The sequence below is a fragment of the Glycine max genome, chromosome 10 (genome assembly GCF_000004515.6).
Source record: "Glycine max cultivar Williams 82 chromosome 10, Glycine_max_v4.0, whole genome shotgun sequence".
In the NCBI taxonomy this organism is placed as follows: Eukaryota; Viridiplantae; Streptophyta; class Magnoliopsida; order Fabales; family Fabaceae; genus Glycine; species Glycine max.
The window spans coordinates 2,356,368-2,376,068 of NC_038246.2; the positions used below are offsets into that span (position 1 = coordinate 2,356,368).

At 36.0% G+C, this 19,701-nt stretch overlaps 3 protein-coding genes across 6 annotated transcripts; 2 read left to right on the forward strand and 1 right to left on the reverse strand.

Moving 5' to 3' along the window:
* The first annotated feature begins 3,782 nt into the window (after positions 1–3,782).
* On the forward strand, positions 3,783–9,249 carry LOC100808741 (protein TIME FOR COFFEE). 4 transcript variants are annotated; one of them, XM_006588567.4, is made up of 12 exons: positions 3,783–4,042; positions 4,114–4,425; positions 4,529–4,677; positions 4,758–4,908; positions 5,001–5,247; positions 5,344–5,404; positions 5,487–5,585; positions 5,673–5,901; positions 6,022–6,088; positions 6,225–6,288; positions 6,446–6,829; positions 6,956–9,249. In XM_006588567.4, the coding sequence occupies exons 1-12, from the start codon at positions 3,943–3,945 to the stop codon at positions 8,705–8,707; spliced, it is 3,615 nt and encodes a 1,204-aa protein (XP_006588630.1). In that variant the 5' UTR covers positions 3,783–3,942; the 3' UTR covers positions 8,708–9,249. The 4 variants fall into 4 exon arrangements, with proteins under 4 accessions (XP_006588630.1, XP_014618401.1, XP_014618402.1 ...); XM_014762915.3 differs by having other exon boundaries at positions 5,676–5,901; XM_014762916.3 differs by having other exon boundaries at positions 5,490–5,585; positions 5,676–5,901.
* Positions 9,250–13,852: 4,603 nt separating this feature from the next.
* LOC100795103 (COMPASS-like H3K4 histone methylase component WDR5B) lies at positions 13,853–16,672 on the forward strand. Its single transcript, XM_003536513.5, has 2 exons — positions 13,853–14,615; positions 16,124–16,672. The coding sequence occupies exons 1-2, from the start codon at positions 13,944–13,946 to the stop codon at positions 16,409–16,411; spliced, it is 960 nt and encodes a 319-aa protein (XP_003536561.1). The 5' UTR covers positions 13,853–13,943; the 3' UTR covers positions 16,412–16,672.
* A 1,383-nt stretch (positions 16,673–18,055) lies between these two features.
* On the reverse strand, positions 18,056–19,349 carry LOC100796685 (uncharacterized). Its single transcript, NM_001317425.2, has one exon. It carries the CDS (start codon positions 19,008–19,010, stop codon positions 18,108–18,110), a length of 903 nt encoding a protein of 300 aa, NP_001304354.2. The 5' UTR covers positions 19,011–19,349; the 3' UTR covers positions 18,056–18,107.
* Between the last annotated feature and the right edge of the window lie 352 nt (positions 19,350–19,701).

Here is a 19,701-nt window from a genome sequence, read left to right on the forward strand (position 1 = left end):
TCATTAAATTGTAATATTTAAAAATCAATTTGAAAATAAAATATATTTTTAAAAATTAATTTTAATTAAATTATAAAATTTAAGAATTAATTTATTATTAAATTATCTGTGACACTAATTTGTCATATTTATTTACACATTTAAAAATTAAATTTAAATTTCTTATTTTTTTAAAATAATTTATCATTACCGATAAATTTAGTTATTTACCTTAATAGAAAAAAATGTTAAAGAATATGTTGATAGGAGGGTTCTAATCGGCTTTGATGATTGCTGGCCCACTAGCATCCATGTGCCTAGCTCTGAAAATCCTAATTTTCTGAAGCCAGTAATCGTACGGTTCATAAGAGTCGGTTGGAAACACGATGTTGATGGTTGGCGGTGCCACATAGGACGACAATCAGAAAAAAGCAAAACAAAGGAAAGAGAGGTGTTACTTAGGATTTTAAAGTGGTGGGTCCCCACTTTTGCAGACCAGTCAGGTCCCACAATGCATCCCCGTGGGAATGGGTTATTAGAATAATACTAAACTACTAGTATTGATTATAGTACCATTTATTAATTAACTTAATTTATTAATAGTATATGTTTGACTCACTCCTCCCTTTGGGAAGCCAAACCACCCACTTCACCATCAATCACCATTCCATCTCCTCCTCCTCCTCATGTCTTTTTCAATATTTATCTTCAATTTCAATTTCCCCCTATATTATATTCTATTCCTCTACCCTCATACTATGCCACAAGATATTTTTGTGTCACCTCCTTTTTTTCTTTAACTTTTCCTTGAAGAAATGAAAATGTCTTTATTTAAAAAAAAAACTTAATTATATTCTTAATTATTAAAAATAAGCATTTCAAACATAGATAATCATGTTATGAATTCTTCCTCTTTTCGGAAATGAGTTCTTTATAATTGCAATTAAAACATGTTAACTTTATTATTATACCAAGTGCATATGCTTTTATAGTTTTTAAATATGATTAAATAATAGTATGATTGTATTTTCTTAATATATTACTACATATTTTTATTATAAGATTGACCATTGACCGATACGTGCAATTAATCTGAAATTATTCAACAGTATTCGATGAATATTTTAATTAATTAACAATGTATGAATGTCATTGTCATCCTCGTAATATTTTAAAAGAGTTATATGTGAATGAATAAGGCAGCTGGTGAATTTTAAATGATAGTACAATTAAACTAAGTAATTATGTAGATAATTTTTTATATGACAATACAAGCAGCGAGATTAAGGAAGGGAATTAAAAAAAATTGAAAAATCAAAATCTTGCCTACTTAGAACATGGAAGAAACTAGAAGGGTTGGCTACTTTACAATTTAATAAAGTTGGACATTGCGAAAATTATGCCAATTTTTGTGAGCTATGAAATACGAGTAAGATTAAGTGGATGTTGGGTCCTCGGTACAAAATTATGTTTGAGGTAAAAATATTTTTGTAAACGAATCAAAATTTTCACTTTATCTCTAATTATGGATTTGGTCCCCTATACTTTAATTCACAAATTTAGTTTCTCAATTTTATAAATCATTGCAAAATTGGTGGACGTTGATCGTTAACCTTAGACGTTGACTGTCACGTGTCAATGCCACGTGTGACTACAACGTGTTAATGTCACGTATGACTGAGTGATTTCTCCTAAAGACTTCATTTTTTTAGATAAAATTGCACTTTTTATCTCTCAATTTTATTCCAATTTCAAATTTAGTTTCCCTATAGTTTAATTCACATATTTGGTTCCCTAATTTTATAAATCCCTTTATAGATTCAGAAGACCAATTTTGCAAGAATAATTTATAAAGAGATTTATAAAATTAGGGGACCAAATGTGTGAATTAAATTATAAGGGGACTAAAATCGAAATTGGAATAAAACTGGGAGACAAAAAATACAATTTTACCTAAAAAAATGAAACATTTACAAGGAACCACTCAGACATTGACATGTGACATTGACGCGTGGACATGTGACAAGGTTAACGATTAACTTCTAAATCAGGCTTCCGGGACTAATTTTATAAGAATTTATAAATCTGAAAACCAAATTTATGAATTAAATTATAGGGAGACCAAATCCAAAATTAGAGATAAATTAAGAGATCAAAGTGTAATTTTACCTTTATTTTTTAATTTTACAGTGGAATGCTCACATAATATTTTCAACTTCAAACATCCAAACATGTATATAATGTATTAAGAAACTTTACACACAGTTACCCATACATTTACATACACGTTTTTTTTTATAATATATATATATATATATATATATATATATATATGTTTATTCACTGATTTTATAAGTATTTGACATAAACAGTCACAATTTCCACATATATATTTTTTAGACACAATTTTATTTGAGACACTACACATATTAAAAATGTAAATATTATTTTAATAAGAATCCAAATTTATATTACAAGAAGTAGTCCTTTTAGTTGAACCAACCTTTTTACTAATACAAATTTTAACTTTTCATTATGAAATCTATATCTTTCATAAACAAAAAATATTAGTAGTTTGCATATTTCAATAAACTAAAAATCTATATTTACCTTACGAAGAAGAGACTTCAAAGTGAAAAAATAAAAATAAACTCTTAGTGATTAATTGAGAATATACGAAGTTTTCTAGCTGTATTATATCTTGGACGACATAGGTTTTTCCTTCAACACATTATTCTTAATTTTATTCCAAGATTGAAAACTACTACGTTGCTATAGTTTAATCTTCATATTTTTTCTGTTTGTTGCATTCATCTCATAGCTATGTATTATATTGTACAGTATCGAATTGCTTAAAGTTTAATTCTTTTTTAAAATAATCTTGTTTGAATCTTTGCTTTGATATGTCTGACTATAATATAACCTACTTGGTCTTCGGTTTCGTTTTTTAATGAACATTGCGTTAATTAATGGCATTGATAAAATGAGCGACATAATGACATTAGACAACCATTCATTCATTCATTAATGTATTTATTTATTTATCTCTTTTTATATACAAAATGAGTATGTTTTTCATTATTATTAATAATTAATAATTCTGTATAAAATATATCTTTTATTAATTAAGTTATTAAATTATAATTTAATTTAAGAACAAAGAATACTAAAAAGATAATTAAATAGTTTATATAAAAAGACGTGTGACTCAGTTTATAAAATTATGTTTAAATTTAAATTCAAAATTGTAGAGACTCAATCCTGTCACAATGGGTGATCCTCATCCTCATTTCAATATTTAACTATAAATTATAATTTAATTTAAGAACTCTTGGTAGTTTAGTAATACTAGTACTTACCACTTTCTATTTTATATTATTCACCCTACCCAACTGCACCCCACTTCGGCTGAGCTGGGGCCTGAGTGTGCCGACACGTGCCTACACGCGCATCATAATCGCGTGAGAATTTAATTTATATTATTATTGTGGAAAGAGGAAAAAGATATAAATAAAGTGAGACATGCCCACTTTAAGTTGCCATTCCATTCTCTGCCATGTTGGCACTGCCAAGCCACCACCGTCTGATCGGGACCCATCCAACGGCGATGCTTGCGCCGAAAGTCTCATCCGCAAATCCCAGCCGTCCCTTCCTGCGCGAGTGTGATGTGTGAATAGTGAAAGTGAAACATTCTAACAATTTCTCCTTTTCCACACGCATATGGAAAAGGGAAAGATCAGATTATTAATTAATCAATTAATTATTGCATTTAATAATTATTATCCCTTCAAATAAAGCGAACAGAATGAAAATAAATAGAAAGAGAGAGAGCATAGAAGAGAAGAGAGAAGTGTAAGGCTCTGCAAAGTTTGAGCGCCGCCGTTAATGGCGGAATTCCGGTGACTCGCCGTCGCTGGTGTTAGAAAGTGGTTTTGATTACATGAGAGAAGAAAGAAGAAGATCATGGATAGAACCAGAGAATCCAGAAGATCATCCATGACCACCTCCACCAACGGATTTCCCAAACGCAGACATCGAACTATTGCTCTCAGAGACTCTTCCGGTATATTAATACATTTTCTTCTTATTTATCTTCTGTGTGTTGTTTCTTACACGATTTCTGTTCCGTGACAGAGGAAGGAGCTGTGGAATTGAGAGAAGGTACGAGTAAGAGAGGAAGGAATCGAGATAGAGATAGGGATTCGGCGAACAGGAGTAAGAGGAGGATAGGCTCTCACTCGCAAAGCACCGAAGAGAGCGTCGGAAACGAGCAAGATGACGACGTTTTAGACGTTGGTGTTTCTAAGATCCGTTCTCTTAATAATACGACGACATCGTTCGCCTCCGATCAAATCCATCGCCGGAGCTTCACGTCAGCGAAACCGCCGCCGTTCAAGATAACGGAGGAGATGATCGGCGTGAGCGTTCCGAGGAAGGCTCGTTCAGGTTTGCGACGATATTAATACTTTTCCACTTTCATTTTGTTGTCTCCGGTAACTGACTTTTACTGTTTTTATTTGTTTTTTCGGTGTTTGATGTGTTTCTGCAGCCTCTGCGAAAAGGTCTTACGAAAGTTGGATTTCCGCAAGCAGCGGCGGGGAGGAGCTGAATTTCCGGCAGCGATCGAATTCCCCCGGAGGACAGAGTGTTGAACCGACCTCACCTTCTTCTTCGAATGTTTCTCTCAGGAAGAAGATGGTCTGCACGAGTTTTTTGTTTCTATTTCGAGTTTTTTTTTTTTAGAGTTAAGTTCTGAGGTGTGTGTTATTATGTTGCAGAAAGAGATAGAACCTGTTTCTAAGACATCCAAATCGTCTTCATCAGACATCGAGATTGAGATAGCTGAGCTTTTGTACGGCTTGAAGACTTCGAAGAACCACGAGTCTTCTATAAAGCTTGAAGCAAGCGTCAGTCCCTCTGATGATGCTGGTGGGTTTCAATATCAGTTGATTTTCTCTTTTACGTGCTTGTTCTTCTTTTCTTTTCTTTTTTGACTTTTTTCATTGGCACTTTTATTACAGAGAAGAAGAAAATGGAAGACAACAACAATTCTTCCACCCTGTTTTCAAATAATTCAACTGAAGAGTTAAGCAGGATTCAGATTGAGCAACCTGCTGATGTGGATTATCATGTTGGTCCATCAATAGAGGCACCAAAAGAGAACATTGGGGATGCTTCAGCAGATGGAAGATCGGTTTCCCCTACTAGGGAATCGCCATCATGCTCCGAGTTGGATACTGAGAAACCATATTCAGCTTCAAACAGAGTGTGAGCACCAATGAATGAAAGTTTTTTTGCTTTGTCGGCTAAACTTATTTTGATATGTGATCAATATCCCAATTTCGTTATGGTTCAATTTATTAGGATCTCTGCTGTTCCAGATGCCAACGCCCAACTAGTAGGCAAGTTTGAGATAGATCTGATGGTGAGAATCTTAGTTCTTCACTTTCCGGTTATATTTTTTTCCTTTGTTTTTGCTGTCAAATATCTGAAGAGTGGCTTTCCAGCAGGCTCCTCCTCCCATGGGGCTGTCCCCAGAAGGGGATGACTTGTCAAGGGGTGATTTCATATTAGAAACTAAAGCTTTGGCACTGGATGTGGAAATGGTGAGTAGGTTGACTGTATATCTTTAAATTATTTTCACTTGCTCATTTTTCTGTTTCGTGATCAAACTCGTCGCAATTTTGATGCAGAAGAAGGAAAATAGTGTCAAGGTGGAAAGACCAGTTAAGAAGGAGAAAATTCCAGAGGAAATTGAAGAGGCTAAAATGGTCACATTTATGGAGAAGTTGGATGTGCTAAAACATGATTTGGAGAAGAAAAACAATGTCCATGACATAAAGACAAACAATAAATTAGAAGAGCAGGATAGGAATAAGGAACTAGCTAGTATATCATCAAATCCCAAAGAAGAGAAAACCGGTAACTAATTTCATATTTTTCACTTTTTATTATTATTTTATTCAGATATGCATAGTATGTCAACTCTGATCGCGACCCTTTTGTTAATTAGAAGTCTCTAATGTTTCTTTCCATCTCCAGTTCAATCTACTTCAATGCCTTTATCAACATCTGAATCAGGACGGCAGAGCAGTCTCTCTCCCACTGGGTATTAGTCTATTATTAGATAATCACTTCCCTAGGAATATGCCCTTCTCATCATTCTTATACTTCCCAAATTCTACTTTATGTTTGGTTATAGCAAATAATGTGACTTTGCTAAGGTCGATAACTATGATTGGCAGATACAAGCCGCACTTGCAGCCAGTTGCAAAGACGGACAAAACCACAGGATCATTGACACTAAAGGTAATTATAATCTCTCACAATTTTTTCTAGTTGTACTTATGCGAGTCCAAAATTTATTCTAACCGAGTGTCAATATATTAACTTCCAACCTATCCATTTTTAAAGATACCATTTTTTATGATACCCTGCTCATTTCCTTCATAATTCAAATGTGCAGCATGCAAATTTTGTCCTATCTCAACGGAAACCAAAGAGATGTGCAACCCATTATTACATTGCTTGTAACATCTTACACCAGCAGTTTACAAAGATGAACCCGTCTTTGCCAGCAGCTATTGGCTCTGGTTCTCTGTGTAGCACAAAGCCCAACAATGTCAACTGTGTGCCCTCTGCAGAAAGTATGGCCATTGGGAAGCAATCTCAAAAACACTTGCCAATTGTAAACCAAAATGCTTCACAAGAGAAAGGGTGGGCCGTGACCAGCAATCCTAGTCTTACTGCTGCCAAATGTTCTAATAATTCCAACCCAATGGATTCAGCTCATAGGGTGCAGCTTGTGCTCCAGCAAGGTCCAAATCCTGGGCCAACTGGTAATCTAGTGGTATGGTCTTCTCATTTAATTGCATATATACAGCTAAAAAATAAGAGTGTTATCTATTTTTACTGATTTTATTGATGGCTCTTATTTTGGAAAGTAATGTCTAATGTGCTTTAATTTTGAATGTAGCATGGTCCTGCTTTCCTCTATCCTCCAGGCCAGCATCAAGCGTCAGTTACAGCAACTACTAATCAGGCAGGAGCTGTGAATTCCCCTAACAGCACTTCCTCATATAATAAATTCCATAGTTCAGTTGGCGGATCTCCTGGTACCTCCTCAACTTTGCCAGTTGTTGCTCCTGGAATAAGCTTTAGCTACCCAAATTTTTCAGCCAATGGTTCTTCTCCGTATATGACAATAGTTCACAATAATGGGTATTCATTCCCTTTTTCAACTTCTCTTGGAGCAACCACGGCAATCAGAGGTCCGAGCCCTCCACAAGCAACACATGTACTTAGTGGGCCTTTCTACTCTTCTCAAATGTTCCATCCACAACAGCACCCTCAGTCACAAGCACTGGTTCAACCAAGTTATCTTAATGCTAGCACATCAAGTAGTTCATCATCTCATAAACAGTCACCAGGTGCACAAGTTAATGGCAGTAATATTTTGACCTCTACAACTATGGAGCAGCAGTCACAAAAGCGACAGACTTCACTGTCTCATCTTTGCAAGCATGAGACTGAGATGGGTGGAGGGAATGCACCTTCTGTTGCTAATCGAACATCTTACTCACAGAAGAATGTGCATGGCCAGAACTGTACAATTCCAGTGCAGCCAGTGAACTTTTCTTTTAAGCCATCTGCAACATCGGATATTGTTGGCAATGGTGGAAGTTTTGGTGACAAACAACAAAAGCAACAGGCTTTAAAGGGAGGAGTAGAGAATATACCATCTCAAGCATTTGCCATATCATTTGCTGCATATAATGGGACCAGTGTTCCTTCAAACCTTAACTTCTCATCCATGGCACAGAATCCTGTGATACTTCAAAGCCTGCCTGATATGGCATGGCAAGGATATCAAGCTGCAAGCACACCTCAGACTACTCAGCAAAAGACTTATTCAATTACTGAAGCAAAGAGTGGAGGAAATTCTTCACACCAAGATGATGAAAAGAAAATCTCTCGTGCTCAGTCTTCCAGCAATGGGCCAACCACCCTTGTTTTTGATAATTCATCAAAGAATCTTAACTTTATGCTATCTACTGCGAATGGAAACTGGTCTAATCACACCATTGCTTCAACTGCAATAACAAGTGTGCCACTCTCTAGTAATGCTTTAAGTTCTCAACAACCACCACATTTGCTTCAGCTTCCAAAGCAGCATGCTATGCAACAGCAGCAAGCTGCTATGGCAACTCGATATAAAGCACCACCTGCCAACAACACTCCAGCTGCAAAATTTGGAAACAATGCCCCCGTTTTCTCACAAACTCCTTCTCAATGCAAGAGTTCTAACCAAGCTTCTCACACTAAGGCCTCGAGTAGAACTGCAGATTCTCATATTCATCACTCATCTGTCATAACATCTAATGCTCCAACCCTCAAAAGTTTTTCCCAGGAACAAGGGAGAGTTTTGCCAGGTCATATGCAAATTTCTTTTGGGGGAAATTACATAACGCCCCTGCCACCCCAAGGGCAACCACTACTCAATAACAACCATCCTTTATGCGCAACAGCTCAAGGAACTCCATACAGTGGGGGCAATGCGAAGTCAAATTCAGAAGGAAGTAAAGTTAGTTCGTCGGTGAACGCTTCACAACTGCAACAAACTGAAAATTCTGCTGGGAGTGGCCAAAAATCTTCTCCAGTTTGTGGGAGAAATGTCCCGTCAATATTAAGTTCATGCCCCAGCCACCTATCAGAGCTAAAGTATTAGAAACCAAGTCATACACTGCCCCCCCCCTCCGATTGAAGGAATTTCTTGCAATTGCACTCCTAATCATATGTTCTGGAGGCCCATGCTGCTCTGCTTCATGTTCAACAACAATTCAGGCTGCTCAGAAAGATTGAAGAAAAAAAGTTTTGGCAGCCAGATGCTGGAGTTTTGCTTGCATCTCTTTTCTAAGGTGGCAATGATATGAGAGGTGTAAAAAGCAATGTTGATGTGGGATATTATGCTCAACTCAATATTAGTGTTGTGACAGGGCACATGGTATGACATTTGTTGGTGGGAGGAATGAAAGGGAGTTGGGATCCATTAGGCCTGCAATTTTGAAATAGTAAGTACCATTATCTTGTCATATTTCTTGGTTGGTAGCTTCTGGAAGGCCTGGCCTTTAAGTTCTCGTGGAATCCAATTAATTTGACATATTAAGGCAATTCTATCATGTGTATATAATTATGATTTTTTTTTAGCTCCCATAGCAAAAGATGTACTTAGATTCATTTTTTAATGAAAAAAACTGCAATTATTTCTTATAATTTTGTTATTAATAGAGAGGGTGGATCGTTGGGACATTGAGAGATTGAGATTGAGACTTGAGAGAGAACACAACAAATGAGAATGCTAAATTTCCGGGAATGGTTCTTTCTTTTGCTTTTTGGCGTTTCCTTGTTTCTTTCCGTGTTGTTCGATTTTTTATTCAATGCAGCCTCAATTTCCCTGAGAACTCAGCAGCTAGCATTCCTTGGCTATGAACATCAAAACATGATATGATGAATGATGATGATGGCCGAGGCTCGCGTGCGTCCTCTCGAAGAGAGAGGCCCCGTGTAGACCTACTATTTACAAGGTATTGCACGGTATGAAAGTAATTGAGATCGTTATATATTTTTAAATTTTAATCGACGGTGGAGATATTTTTCCATTTTTTCTTTTTCTTTCTCCCTTTCCTTATTTACCCTTCCTATTCTCTATCATGTTTCCCTTTCACCACCACTCACTAGCCTCCAACGCACACCAAATCGCGTCGACCCGCCACTCGTCTAACCTTCACCGCACGACGTCGGCGATGTCCGCCGCATTGTCGTCGAAGGTGCGACCCATTTCTTCATCCTCTATCCTCGAGAGGACGCACGTGAGACTTGGCCGATGATGATACCCAAGTGAAAGAAAGTGACTTTACCTATAAGACGATGATCCTTATCTATTGTCATTTGTCTCATGGGGACCCTTCTCATCTGTCGCCTTATTTTTTGTACAAGCATATGTTGCTTTTATTTCAGACTTTTTGGCCGTGAAGGGACAGGTCCTTTGCATGGAGCAAGAGTGGCCAAATACTACAGTTTCCTTTGTCGATTGAAATAGAATCAAAGTTTAGACATGATATGCGCCAAACAGTCTTATATAACGTGACATTTGTCTGCTGGATAAGGGAATCGAGTCTATTTATGGTCCTGGTGTGTTTCGGATGCTTATAATGTCTCGTTTCAGATCATTGTCCTAGGAATTGGAATATATATAAAGGGGTGGTCCTTATAACAAGAACCATCGTGCGTATCTAACTAGGCAGAAATTCGTATAAGTGGAGCTGTTTAAAAAAAATTGAGACTAATGAATAATGATGGAAACAAATTAAGAAACCTCAATAACTTCCGACAAATCATGTAGTATGTCAATACAATTGAAGCACAATGATATATTGACGCAACTTAACATCACTAGAAGCGGTTGATACACAGGTTTATAAGTAATCAAAATCAATTACGGGAATTATTATTATACACTTTATTTAAAAAAAAAAGCATTTATTCGAAATAATAATTTAATTTTAAAATATGAAATAATTGAAATCTTTTAATAACAATTAAATAAATATTTTAATACCAATATTTTATAACTATAATTAAATAAATAAATTTTAAATGATAAGTTGTTGACTTAAAAACACTATAAATAATAAATAATCCGGGACATATGGGCTAACAAAGATGACATTCCATGACCTATGCACAAGTAGTTTTCAACCGTTGTTATCTATCGTCGATGTTGCCGCCAACAAACAATGATTTAACTTCATAGCTTTCTCAATTAAGTGAATGGTATTTGATTCACGTAATCATTCACGTCAGGGAACCTGAAATGTCTTCTTCTGATTGGAATTGGAACTTGGAAAGCTTCCTCACACCGGGTTTGGTGCAGCTGTCCTCGTCTTGACAATTCTATTTATTGTCTTGTGCCTAAAAACAGGAAGGAAAGATTCTCGTACGTTCATCGAGGATATCAAGGATGCATGTAAAATACATTCAAGGACAAGTATGTACCTATATAAGTAATGCAAAAATGAGGATTTAAATAACGATTTCATAGAAGATAAGGTGTAATTACCAAATTTGTAAGTATTTTTTCCTTCCAAATAAAAAATAATGGAAATTTATGCAATTGTGCTAAAATTATAAAATTGAAAAAAAGTTATAAGATATCAAATTCACACCAAACATACAATTGAAATATATAGACTAGAACTTACGTTGCTTTTGCTTAATTTTGTTTTTTCCGCATTCGCAAAATACCCTTTCAAAAGTCAATTATTCTTTTCTAATCTATAATCAATGGTCATGTATTATTAATTGTCTTTTCTTTAATCAAACTTCTTATTTAATAAGATAAGGAATAAGTTGGAAAAGGTATAATTCAGAGATTATACGGAATTGCAAATTTGTTAATAAAAGATAAGTTATATATATATATATATATATATATATATATATATATATATATATATATATATATATATATATATATATATATTGTGTGTGTGTGTGTGCGCCTTATTTATATAGGTATATATAAAAAAATATGTTTGAGAATGTCATGCTTTTCTTACATAAATTGTACTGAGCATATTAATTCATAATTGGCACAATATTATTAATTTAAGTGTAAAATAATTGTGTGATACGATAACGCAATTATCTATTTAAAATCAAATGATGATATGAACTTGTGAAGTGGAAGTAATAACTAGGGAATTATTATTGGCGCCGTGCTCTTATTTCCTAACAAGTGGTTGAAGATTTTCTTATTTTAGAATTATCATTCCCATCAAATCATGATTATGTTGTTATATGATTTTTGTACCTTCACTTGTTATAACAGAATCATAATTTTATTATATATTTTTTTCCGTCTCATGTATAATGGAATGTGATTCCATTGTTATACTTTTTGGCATGCCCCCTTAACACATTATCACAACATAATCAAGATTCTATTGTTTAACTTTTTTCACATCACAACAAAATCGTGATTTTATTGTAATAAAAAAAAGTTAAATAGTAGAATCGTGATTCCGTCGTTATAGAAAAAAAAATACAACAAAATCATGATTTCATCATGTTCTTTGTCCAAATATACATCGTTGTGGTATTCAACCCCCCTCCAAAAAAAAGATAATTTCATTATGTTTCTTTTTAAACAAAAAAAAAATATTGGTGGAGGAAGGAGAAGAGGAAGAGGGAGGATGCTAGAGGGGAGGGAAAATTTTAAATGGGGGGCAAAATTGGAGTTTCACCTTTTGGTAGGGGCTAAAAGCAAAGTGGGTAGGGGCCAATAGTAGTTCCTTGATAATTAATGTGAAATAGCCCAAACATATTGATGTTGATCTTTGTAATATACTAGCAGCATTAGCATTTGGGCTAAGGATAACATTTGGTTAGAAATTTGTTTATGCACCCCTTATTTTTTATATTCCCACTTTACTTGTCTCCACCATGGTGTTGCCCCTCCATCACTTGGGTCTATGGTAGCTCTCTCCACCTCTCCTTTTTCATCGATGCCGCCACCAAGGTCATTGAAGTAAAGCTCAATTGTGAATAAAACACTTGCCTGTGACCTCATTACACCTTTTGCGCTGCTTTATAATCAAAGAAGCTCCTCCTTCTCCATATCATTAGGATTGGTAATTCACCACACATTATAGTGCTTGTTTTTAAGCTACAATATGAAATGTCAAAAGTTTGTTGCATTACAAAATCGTTGATAAAAAATGACACATTATAGAATCGTTGATGCAGAATGATACAAGTATTCTAGAATATATGTTTGATATAGGTATTCTAGAATACATTTCCATAATACATGTGTCATTCTAAATCAATGGATCCAATATAAATGTATTCTAGAATGTCTATTCCATAATATATTAAACATATATTCCAAAAGACATTTTTGGAATACTTGTATGTTACGGATCAAAGATTATGGAAAACACTAAACACAAATGGATGTTGAAAAAAAAAACATTACACATAGCCACTTACCTTCAACTGTGAAGTGGCTTCAACAATAGTGATTGTGGTGCCTTCACCTATGGTAGTGGTGTGGCTATCGTTGTCAAAGGCAGATGGCGGAGGTGTGGCGGGCTGCTTTTATGAATGAGGTGTAATGGGTTGCTATAGAGAAAGGAAGACAGTTGGGTGTGGTGCAAGAGAAATGAAGTTGCAGTGGTGTGCCAGGGTTGGGTGACCAAGTGGGGTGTAGAATAAGGCTAATAAAAATGGTATATTAGTCTATTCCGAGTCATTATTATTTCTTATGGGTGCATAAAGCAATTGCATGTTTGGTTAGTTGGTTCGCCTAAGCCCAGCTAGATCATAGTTTTAATAAGGAATTCATCTATAATGTCGTGACTTTTGATCATCTATTTTAAATATTTACATAGTAGGTAAAATGTCACTTTTGATAATCTTTTATTTATTTTGTGGTCATTTTGATTTTTTATTTTGTTTGAATGGTTCAAAATAATTCTTACCATCATAGAAGTGTAATCTTGGTTAGCAGAGAAAACAAAATTGATTAATGTGGCACGAATCATATAGGTTTTTTAACTATTTAAACGTATCAAAATTCAACATATGATGCTAAAATATCTGAATGTTATTTGAAGGACTAAGTTGAATATATTTAAATAATCTTAAATAGAGCATGCATAAGAAGAAAAAAAGAAGTACAAATACTAATTGCCTCGTGCAATATATCAGAAATTGGGCTTGATCTTTTTGCCATTGGGGCAGCCCATCGCGTAACAGATATCTTCACAATTAAAGTTGGAATTGGCTCTATTTTTTTTTTTTTTGGCTGAGTTTGTTGGAATTGGCTTTGTACTTTGAATCATAAGGTATATATATATATAAGTATTCGTTAGGTGTCGAAAGTGAGTGAGTTCCGGTGGATGGCGACGAGCGCGACAAGAAGCGGCGGCGTTACCCAAACCTTGGGCTTCAAGCCGTACCGTCACCTGAAAACTCTAACCGACCATGAAAACGCGGTGTCGTGCGTGAAGTTCTCGAACGATGGAACCCTCCTAGCCTCGGCCTCCCTGGACAAAACCCTAATCATATGGTCCTCCGCCACCCTCACCCTCTGCCACCGCCTCGTGGGCCACTCCGAGGGCATCTCCGACCTAGCCTGGTCCTCCGACTCCCACTACATCTGCTCCGCCTCCGACGACCGCACCCTCCGCATCTGGGACGCCACCGTCGGCGGCGGCTGCATCAAGATCCTCCGCGGCCACGACGACGCCGTTTTCTGCGTCAACTTCAACCCCCAATCGAGCTACATCGTGTCCGGTTCCTTCGACGAGACCATCAAGGTTTGGGATGTGAAGACCGGGAAATGCGTCCACACCATAAAGGGCCACACCATGCCCGTCACCTCCGTCCACTACAACCGCGACGGAAACCTCATCATCTCCGCCAGCCACGACGGCTCCTGCAAGATTTGGGACACCGAAACCGGCAATCTCTTGAAGACCCTCATCGAAGATAAGGCCCCTGCTGTCTCCTTCGCCAAATTCTCCCCCAATGGCAAGCTCATTCTCGCCGCCACTCTCAACGACACTCTTGTGTGTTTCATCTTCTTTTTCTGTTTGCTTCACAAGTCTTGCTATTTACATTTGAAATGAAATCTCAGACCATTGCCATTTTGCAGCACCATAATCATATAAGCATTCTTATTGAGTGATACTTTATGTTTTTCTCCATTCCTCTGATTAAGTAAACCATAATGGAGGGGTAGAAGAAATATGTGATGGGTCCCACGTCGGTAGAATGAAAGACTTAGAGCATGTTTGGTTTGCTGTTGCAAGATTATGTTTAGAGGCAAAAGTAATTTTGCCAACGGATTAGGACCCTTGCTACTAATCCCTTGCTTTTGCACTCATTTTACTTTTATCTGGTGGATTTGCATTGGAACGTGCACCGCAGCATTTCCAACTACAAACAAAACATGCACTGAATGTGATACTTAAGGCATGAGTCTCTCCTCTACCTATTGAATCAGTCTTTTGTGTTAGGTTCTTCTCTTGTGCTTAAGTAGGTGTAAACTGAAAGTTTATAGGTGAGTGAAGCCGTCAAAGGGAGAAGGGCTGTGAGTTAGCGTTGATAGAGTGAAAGCCTCCTTGGACTTCTCCTCTTGAAGGAGGTGGCAATGTTAGGAGTCTCATCCCATGCTAAGTAAAATAAAAGACTTAATGTGGTGTTTAAGGATGAGGCTCTCCCTAAAGGACTAGTCTTTTTGGTTGGGCTCTTCTTTTGCGTTTAAGTCCTAACAAAATAACACCTATTGAACTTATATCCCTCCACCAAATAGAAGTTGGTTTTCTGCAGCCGCCCCTATTATTCAAAGGCATTTGATCCAAAGGACCATGCTTATAAATGATATAAACATTGAGCTGAGAGATGTAAATGGTTCAGTGGGGGATTAATTATTGAGCCCAGGTCCAAGTGAGATACCCATATGGAAAGTATATTCAAGAAGGGAGGCCAGGTAGCGGGGGAATGTTGCTGTTGCTGGGATTTTGGTGTCAAAGTTAGTTAGATGGTCTGCATTTTAGGGTAGTAGGGGGGGCTATAGTGGTGGTATGTTGATTATTATTGTCAGTAGTGACCGAGAGTGTATTCTCAGAGGAGCATTGGCTCGGTAGGATAAATCACCGTTTATCTGGTTATCTTTCTAATTGAATAATACTATTTCCATCTATTTCATATTGTTCTGTATGTTATGTTGCATTGGTGATTTAGTGTTCTGCCAATGAGACCACCATTTATACCAAACAGCCTCTGAATTATATAATAATAATCAAATTTCTAATATTTAAAATAGAAAATATAGTCTTATAGAAGCTTTTGGAATGCTCCAAATTCTACTTGAGTATCCGTATTTATAGTAGCTTCCATGTTCATGCTTATCCCAATTGTCGCTTCAGTTTATTACTTTTTTCTTTTGGTTCCTTAGCTAGTTTCCTAGGGACATTTATTAGCATTCTCTTTTTGATAATGTATCATTGTTAGTTTAGCAGATTGGTTGTTTTATTTTACAATTTTCCTAACAATATGAACTTTCTGGATGCAGAAGCTATGGAACTATGGGAGTGGGAAGTGTTTAAAAATTTATTCTGGGCATGTGAATAGAGTATACTGCATAACTTCCACATTTTCTGTGACTAATGGGAAATATATTGTTGGCGGTTCTGAAGATCACTGTGTTTATATATGGGATCTTCAGCAGAAATTGGTTCAGAAACTTGAAGGCCATACAGACACTGTAATATCTGTTACTTGTCACCCAACAGAGAACAAAATTGCTTCTGCTGGTCTCGCTGGTGATAGAACTGTGAGGGTTTGGGTACAGGATTCCTGAATAATATCGAAACTGTATGGGGATGTTGTCTTTCTTCTAGATTTCAACTACATGCCTATGCATGTCTGATTTCAATATTAGACACTATTAAACATACAAGTTGATCTCATGTTGGCACTAGTTCCGTTTTTGGTATTATTTGTAAATATAGTTTTTCATCACTTATTATAGTCGAACTCATCCCATTTATAGACATTCTGATTCTTACACAAAGACTAATGTGTGAGATGTAAAGTATGAGTTTTGTGTTACCTATCTAAATTACTCCACTTAGACATTCTTTTCTGTATTGTTTGTGCCTAATTAGATGAACGAAAGTTTCTGATATTTTGAAGTAGAGAAAATTGTAATTTTCTAGCAAGTAATGCAACTTGAACAGTTTACGACTCTTTATTTTATTTTTTACCTATAGCTAGTCCTGTAAGAATTTTAACACCATTAACGTAAGGTAATGTGAGAATGTAATGATATCCAACAAATATTTTTCTTCTGTAATTTTCCACCATATATATTATTTTTGGATGAAGAAGCCCATTAATTTTTCAAATAAAAAATATAGCATAATATTGTAAATCTTGAAACACAATTATTTTTCATGTAACCGCTTCAGAACTTATGGAAATTCAGTAGGTTTTGAGATGAAACATTATTTGTTTCCCAAAATCAAGAATAATGAGATATCAAATATATTGCCGAAAATCAACTATTTTCTCCACGGTGATTGCAAATGAGAAAGTTATTTGGAATCCAGGAGTAGGCTTCACCGTACGTAAATTCAATTAAAATACAGTAAAAGACTACAAAAGGAAGCAAGCAAAAGAACTGTTTTAAAACTTGTCAGGCATATTCAGAGATTATTACAGAGCGTGATGAAAGAGTTACAAAAAGTAGTGGTGGAGACATTTTGTCGCGGGAAGAATTAGTTATTTGTACTATTCCTTCATGTATCCTCATATTCAACTGCAAAATAGAAGGAGTCGAGGCATTCATTCACATTAATGTAAATTGGCTGGGAGATCATAGGATTCAGAGACATATGTCTTGACAAATCTCTCTCTCGTGTGTGTTTAAAATTATTTGACACGGTCTTAACCTTCTTAAGTGTTACTATAGATGATTAGCATTGATAATTGTTCCTTGGATCTACGAAAATAAAAATAAACAAAACATAGGTAAGAACAAAGCACTGAAAGCAGCATATAATAGCTGCCATCTATCCAGTAGTACTTCTTTGAATCTGTTGTAAGTTAGATTACTCTCCATGTTTCGTATTAGTCCGTTGCCAAAGAGTTAAAGGGCTTATCCCAGCATCAAAAAATTAAATGCTTGAGCTCAATTTTAAAATCAAAACAAAAAATAAAAATCCAACAACATTGCTATGTGATTCTCTCTCTCTTTTTTTTCCTCATTTGGAAACAGGATCCTTCTTGATATTTATGCTACCGTTCAGAAAATTTATTTAGCATATACCTTTACAGTTTTTACTCTTCGCAGATCATATGTTCAGTAACAAACTCTGCAAACAGATTCTGGAATATTGATAAAAGATCACAAAAGTTATAATAAAAGCAAATAAAGCGTGTCTGTAAGATCAAGATGAAAAAATAGGGGCAAGTTTATAGTTCCATTGTTGAAAAATGTGGCTGTCAATATAAATGTAATAACATTGAGGAATAAGACTTAACAGCTCTATTGACTACTCATGTTTCCAAGCATACAAAATGAGAGAGAACCCAAGGCCTTGCAATTGGGAATCCCTAAACTGCTGAGAAGAAGCCCATGAGGGATCAGAAACAGATTGCCCTTCCCACATTTTGTCATTTGAAATGCATGTTTGGAACATGAACACTGCATTATTGCCCATAGCATTCCCAAAGAGCCAACTATGCACATCCCAAAACACTTCAACAGGAACACCATCCACCAAAATGGTGTGATTCCCTCTGAACTTCCACTTGAGACGCTTCACCTTCATCACTGTCTTGCTATCAATTCGAATCACAAGAGAAGGATCGTTGAGTCCTAACGTGTCACACTCAATTGTGACATCATGCACCTGCCCCTTGTCACAAAACTGAGCCTTTGCACCATAAAACTTCTTCCCAAAAATGTGCTCTCTCTTTGCAATGAAAATAGCACCAGAGTGAGAAAAGCAAGCACAATCACTCTCAATCTTCTTGCATGCCTCTTTTTTTAGATCCCCTAGGAGCAACACCGTCTCCTTGTTGAACACAACCGCTAAGTAGAACCCCTCCATTGGCTCAGGCCCTGAACCAAACTTGGCACTACTCAAATCCCAAAAGATGTCAACTTTACCAGATTGGACCTCCAAATTCTTTGACCCTTTTCTCTTTGAGAAGAGCCATGGCTTTATCTCAACCTTGCAGAGGCAATGCTTTCCCAAGTCATCAATTTCCACACTCAAGCCTTGACCAATCAGAGTTTTTGTCCACGAGACTGTAATCAAGCTTGAATGGCCTCTTAATTTGCACTGATAGACACACGTGACCACATTTTGTGCTGCTCTTGTGGTGCTTGATGAGGATGAGTCAGCAACCTGAACACCATTTTCTCCAAAACAAGAAGGAAACTCCCTCATGGCAACACCAACAACAAGTCAACAACAACAAAATTGTCTCAACTCCTTATTAGAAACAAAAAAAGAATAAAGAAGAGAGCTTTTGCTGCTAATAAAAGTTGAATAAGAGGAACTTCTCCCTTGGTTGATTAGAGGGGAAGATGATGAATAAAGCTTTGGCTCCAAAAGACTATAGCTTTGACATGGGGGGTTCTAACTTGTAATTGTGTTTCTTCAGAATGAGATAGGACATATGAGGGAGGGGTGTGGGGGACAGAGAAAGAGAGTTATATTTGGCTGATGTTTGGAATTGTGTGGGGAGACTAAGTGGAGTAATAACCCAAACAAAAGGGAAGCCATTAAAAAGAGAAAAATGTTCCATTAACAGCTATAATGTTATAAGACATCTAAAAAGAAAAATATAGGTATTATAGAATCTGTGATGTGATAAAAAAAAATCTTGCTGATTAAAAAACTAAAAGGAAAAATAAAAAAAAATTATGGACAGACCGTAATTTTTTATTTCCCAATAAACTTCTACTTTAAGTTCTCTAGAATACTGATTAATTTTCACTATTAAAAAATGAAAAATATTTGTGAGTTGTTTGAAATAAGTGAATGTTTGTGTATTATTATTATTTTAAAAAAAATTAGAAGAAAACATAAAAAGGAAGAGTAAGTGAAACTGTGAAAGGAAAGGTTGCTTTTAAGC

Excerpts from the sequence above, each read along its gene's own strand:
- LOC100808741 (XM_006588567.4), top strand. The coding sequence starts at position 3,943 with ATGGATAGAACCAGAGAATCCAGAAGATCATCCATGACCACCTCCACC. Across the intron at positions 6,289-6,445 it reads CAGGATCATTGACACTAAAG|CATGCAAATTTTGTCCTATC; the intron begins GTAATTATAATC and ends TCAAATGTGCAG. Across the intron at positions 6,830-6,955 it reads GGCCAACTGGTAATCTAGTG|CATGGTCCTGCTTTCCTCTA; the intron begins GTATGGTCTTCT and ends TTTTGAATGTAG.
- LOC100795103 (XM_003536513.5), top strand. The coding sequence starts at position 13,944 with ATGGCGACGAGCGCGACAAGAAGCGGCGGCGTTACCCAAACCTTGGGC. Across the intron at positions 14,616-16,123 it reads CCACTCTCAACGACACTCTT|AAGCTATGGAACTATGGGAG; the intron begins GTGTGTTTCATC and ends TTCTGGATGCAG.
- LOC100796685 (NM_001317425.2), bottom strand. The coding sequence starts at position 19,010 with ATGAGGGAGTTTCCTTCTTGTTTTGGAGAAAATGGTGTTCAGGTTGCT.